The sequence below is a fragment of the Botryllus schlosseri genome, chromosome 2 (genome assembly GCF_051294905.1).
Source record: "Botryllus schlosseri isolate E-star chromosome 2, Bs_hap1, whole genome shotgun sequence".
In the NCBI taxonomy this organism is placed as follows: Eukaryota; Metazoa; Chordata; class Ascidiacea; order Stolidobranchia; family Styelidae; genus Botryllus; species Botryllus schlosseri.
Window position 1 is genome coordinate 16,481,739 of NC_137237.1, and position 5,579 is coordinate 16,487,317.

The 5,579-nt window shown below is 41.2% G+C and overlaps 1 protein-coding gene across 1 annotated transcript; it reads right to left on the bottom strand.

Annotated features, from left to right (window-relative positions):
- Positions 1-511: 511 nt before the first annotated feature.
- LOC145433844 (uncharacterized) lies at positions 512-4,893 on the bottom strand. The gene is made up of 7 exons (XM_080311100.1): positions 4,734-4,893; positions 4,444-4,524; positions 4,160-4,287; positions 2,181-2,367; positions 1,700-1,827; positions 1,531-1,635; positions 512-843 (listed from the first exon to the last, which is right to left on the bottom strand). Exons 2-7 carry the CDS (start codon positions 4,514-4,516, stop codon positions 718-720), a joined length of 747 nt encoding a protein of 248 aa, XP_080167226.1. The 5' UTR covers positions 4,517-4,524; positions 4,734-4,893; the 3' UTR covers positions 512-717.
- Between the last annotated feature and the right edge of the window lie 686 nt (positions 4,894-5,579).

Below are 5,579 nucleotides of genomic sequence, written 5' to 3' on the forward strand. Positions count from 1 at the left end.
TCTCATTAATCATTTGCATTGGTCACGACCCCGCTATCAAATCTATCTGTTGAAACGGTACGTACTAAAGTAGACCTATGATTTGATATTTCCATTTGAAGTAGTCTGACTATGTCCTGGGAATCGCTACTTCTGTACTTGTTATTGAGTAGAAATTTGCTGAATTATTGCTACTTCTATTAGGGTACCAACGTTGACTTGATTACTATGACCATATCTCGGTATATATCTTTTATTTTGTTGTAATAGAATGAATCAACAGACACAAACGTAATAACATAAAGTTACTTTCCTTCCTAAAGCACGATATAACTACTGTGTGCCTAACCAATTACGTCACTTTCAGGGATCAGAGGAGACTGGGGGTACGGTTGCGCATGAAAAGATTTGGGAACGAAAATTGTTTTCTCCACCCAACTTTGGTCGTCAAGCTGAGATCACCCCATATACGTTACCCCAATTCAATTCTGATTTGAGTCTCCACATAGCAAAACAATAGACAACCACGGTATAGATCAGACGTGATATTGTTCGGTTGTAGATGGTATTGAAATGCAAAGCAAACAGTAACATTGGAAATTATTAGGCAAGAGTTGAAATATCCTTTCCACAAATCGTAAATCAATTACTCATGACTACGTTTTGTTTTCAAGATGGAGAGCAATAATATCAAGAATTTCAATTTCGCGCTGATCGTGGTCTGTTTGTTACGTCACTCTATACCACTACGTCTTCATCTTCTTCTTCCACAGTAGTGACAGCGACTGTGATTTGACCGGCGGAGAACCAGTTCTCTCTGGGATTGTCTTCGTCAGTGACCAAATAATCAAGGCTGAAATGGACCTGTAAAACGTAACAGTAGACAAATATGAGAGATGTGGAAATCTCTATTAACCGCATGGGTGCGTAAACATTTTTTATACGGGCCAACTACAAAAAAAACTGCCGAGGCCAGGGTTGACATAATCACACGTGATTGCCATGATAAGTATTTGAGGTGTGGATGAACAAAAATTAATAAAACTTATAACATGACATCACGGATTCATTGGGACCCAAGTGCAAAATTGTGGGATGGCATAAAATGGCCTTTTCCTCGCACTCCCTGGTTATGCCAGTTACTAATATATGCGCATTTTACTAAGGTCTCTCATTTCTACTACCAATTGGTATTACACTTTACTAAGCCAACCCTGAAATTGCATAGGATCGGTACTTTCATATCTCGCCGCTCTTACACATGTAGGCCTACTATTGCTACTGTTGGTCATAGAAACAGAGAAATCCTTAAATTAATTTCGAAGGCTGACTTTGAGGATGCAATTTCAGTGGATAATTCCTCTAACCACTTTTCCATTGACCGCCATAATCTAATGTTGGAATTGCAAAGTCGAACATATATTAGCTGAAGAGCAGTCATGCGCAGACCGTTTTCAGAACTTTCTGTGGGCTGAGCAAAATTGACTCGCAGGCTGCGATTGTCCGACGGGTAGTAGTTTTGACACCCTTGAGTTATAGTAGATCACTTACTTCCTTCTGGTCATCGACACCCTGTTCGTTGACGAATCCAGTTACAACATGGGTAAGACCGTCATCGGAGCTGGTGATTTCCCATCTGCTGTCAGCACCGGTGATCTAGAGGAATAATTCAGAAGCTGCAGTAAGCGGCAGACAGAGGGATAGGACCCAACGAACTTACGTTAAATCGAGCTACGGGTGATGGGAGGGTGATGGTCAAAGCGTCACCTTGGTGGTATCCAGGTCGGTAGAAAACGTTGCTGCTGGCTTCTTTGACTTCATCGTTTTGTGGGAAAGAGTAGACAGACACTGTAGACAGGTGATAATATTAATATTGGTGCTATGTATTCGTTTCGAAATATCGCCGTGTTCATGATTATGGGATAGAATAGGCCTAACCGCAATCTTTCAGTTATATTCCAAAGCGACCATGTTGATATTTGTTGAGATATGTTGTCCAAATTGGTTCACGGCAAAACAGAATTTGGCTGTATTCAGTTCAGGGGTTTGGAGAAGCAGCTAAAACTTGTGAATGTGAGCAACATCGAAAATCATTGGGCATGGACACCTACGCTAAACGTGTTCCTATTCGCGAACCATTCACAGTTGCATAATTTCGATCTCAGATGCTATAATCCGCAATTTGCCGTGGTATTACTTACACTCAGCAACGTCAAGGGGATCACAGCTGAACTCAACATCGGTAGCGTTGAAGAGAGCTCCTCGGCCGCAGTACACAAGAACTCTCAAAGTTCCGTTCTCCATTTCCCATCCCGCTGGGGCGGCGACTGTGTATCGCCCTTCCACTGGGTTGGTGCCGTCACCGGTAACAATGTGTCCGTTCAATACCTAAGGTAAGTAAAATATTATATGAAGTGCGCAGGTAACGGATGAACACCGTTTGTTGTATCTAATTCCCGTATTTTACAGCTTTGATTAACTCCGATCGTTGCCGCTTTTAGAATTTGTGATGGCATTAATAGACTTTGAACTTGAGCTTGGATGATTCAATTCAATTACTCTTATGGGCTTGCACTGATCTCTGATGAAAGTAACAGAACCGGTTTTTCATCGGATTAGTTTAGCACTGATCGCAAAGAAGGTAGACCACTATTCCTCTAGTTAAATAGTATATTCATATTGAAATGAACCCGAATATTTTCGGCTGACACTCGTCAGGGGTAATCGTCAGCAACTAGTAGAGAATTGGAAAGAACATTGTATATCAACAATCGTATCACAAAATATGACGTCACCAGCATGAAATTTCGAATGAGAGAGCGTTCAATGTACTATTTTTAGGTGATACACGAACTCCTTTTGTTGACAGAGTTTTGGTTGGTGTATTTTGATAAAAGTTGATTCCAAGGCACACAAATGGAATTGTGAACGGCCTCGACCTACGATTCGAAATCGGTCGTCTCGATAATTATTCGCACAAATCGGATTATCCAACAGATGTTTGCCGATGGCAGAATTAATTGCCTTTGATCGATCCGCATCAATCTTAAGTGGATGAGTTAAGGGTGAGCTTTTCACATCGCGTGACGCACGTGTTCTGATAAATCTGGGGACATGTTGGTTTATGCGGTCCTGCAGACGTCTTGACGTTCTTCCCACGTAGCCACAATCACAGTGGCACCTATATTCGTACACTACATTACTTTGTTGAAGTGCAGGAAGCACGTCTTTGCGTGTTGAAGGGAGCAGTTGTGTTGTTGTAAAAATCACATTGGTTTTGACTGTATCGTAACATTTACCGACAGCAGAAATCAATTGTTTTTCAAAGCGGGTGGAAATGGGGCCAATCCAAGGTAGATGGATATAAACATCTTTTATTGTTCGTGCGGTGGGCTCTGTTCGTTTTTCTGCGTTGAATTGCGTTAATTTCCTCTCCATGCCGCGGCTGATGACGTGTTCAGGGTAACCGTTATCAAGTAAGATTTTTCGGATGTGGTCAAGTTCTAAACTCAGTTTGTTACCCGAACATATCATCAACGCTCTATGCACGAGTGTGCCTATGAGGTTAATTTTTCTGCGCCGAGGACTAAATGAATTCCAGCGAAGGTATTGGCCTGTGAATGTCGGTTTTCTGAAAACAGACGTTTCAAATTTGTTGGTATTGCGCTTTTCAACTAATACGTCCAGAAATGATAATGAGTTATTGCGTTCTTTTTCTATTGTGAATTGCAAGGCCGGGTGAAGCGAGTTTAAGCGAATGAGAAATTGGTCACACTCCGATTCATTCCTGAAAATGACAAATGTATCATCTACGTATCGGCGGTACAATAGTGGTTTGGCGGACTCACGCTGGGACAGAAGCTCGCCCTCGTAATACCCTACGAAAATGTTGGCCAAAATAGGTCCCAGGGGACTTCCCATGGCTAAGCCGTCTATTTGACGAGTGTCAGCCGAAAATATTCGGGTTCATTTCAATATGAATATACTATTTAATTGTATATTGAAGTTCTGTACCTCCAAGAAGCTATTCCTCTAGTGTCAAATACTTTGCGAAATTCAAAGCCTTTTACAACATATTTCTCCATGATGGGAATGAATCATGACTCATGATACTAGATACCTTTTTCTAATTTTACTTCCTCTCTTTTCTCACAAATTCAACTGAAACCACTCTACTCACATGGAAAAGAACAGCGGGTTCTGGGAGATTAAAATAGCAGCTTCCTTCTTCGACATTGCTGTACACGAATCCAGCCAAGAATCCACCATTAGTGTCCTCGTTTTCGGGCCATTTTTCCTCTCCAACAACTGAAAACAAGGTACTCAATCTTCGTATGATGTATAACAATATGCGGAGGGAGGTTAAAATAGCCTAAATTCGATGTGGATTATTTCGCTGACTAGCCTATAATATATATATATAGGAAGAAAAATTCACGAAATAGGAACATATCCGATGCTTACCTGGAGAATCCAGATCTACATCTTCCTGGGCGTATGCAAAAGCAAACAGGGCTAAGAGAACAATGTACTTCATCTTTATATCTGAAAGCAATGAACCTGATAAATGATTTGAGCAGTATTCTAAATCGATAGCAGTAAAACTGAATAGCCGATATCAATTAGTACTCCATTTGCCATTTACTCCTGAAAGTAGGCTACAGGCTATATAGCGTATTAGATGCAGAACCAGTAATTCTCATGACATATAAATCCGATCTGTACTTCGCAATTCATCATAGAATTCAATTTACCTGTAATTATGACTTTTTCCTAAGGATCCAAAGATAAGCTCCGAACTGTATTTTTCAATACTCGGCCTGACCTGTGCTTCTTGTGGAAGAGGAATCTGTGAGAAGACAGATCTGCGATCGCCGTATTTATACGTAACGTAAGAAGGCCCACAACTTTTTCAAAGGAAAACCAAAAAATCTTGTATTCTCTCTGTTACGAGATCTTGTCTCCAGCGAGCACGCCATTTAGGCATGTAGCTGCCGTTGCCTTCGGGGCAAGACTGGAGATAAGCCTATAATAAAAACTTTGTCCGTGTAAAGGAATCTGTGATCTATTAAGGTTTCCTCTCACTACGAAACCGGTTGCGTATTGCTTCATTGTGGTTTACGGACTGGTAAGTGTCGGCCCGACGTTGGACAAACCTGTAAATCTGCATCCCTTCACCCGCGGATTGACGCTTATTACTGGCTCCCACTATGTACGCAAAATTTGAGTATCAAGAAATCGAGTAATCATGGAACAAGATTTCATCACATTGAACCATTTTGATGTGAATGATAAGGATATTTCAAATCTTTAAACCACTTATGCCTCGTGAACGACGTCCGAGGGTGTATTTTATAGCCGAGGACATCTCCATTGCATACAGCAGGGGTCGCCAACTCAAAATTGGTCGCGGGCCACTTTTCCAAATTCCTAGAGGCCGCGGGCCGCATGACATCAATAACGAGATAAAAGTAGGCAACGCAGTTCAACAACCACGTCTGATAACTCTATGTTAATACAATGCTGTGGTCTCTAACATGGGCGACGGTTATAGTCACCACAAAAGAAATAATATTTTATCGAACAAACACAAATTAAAC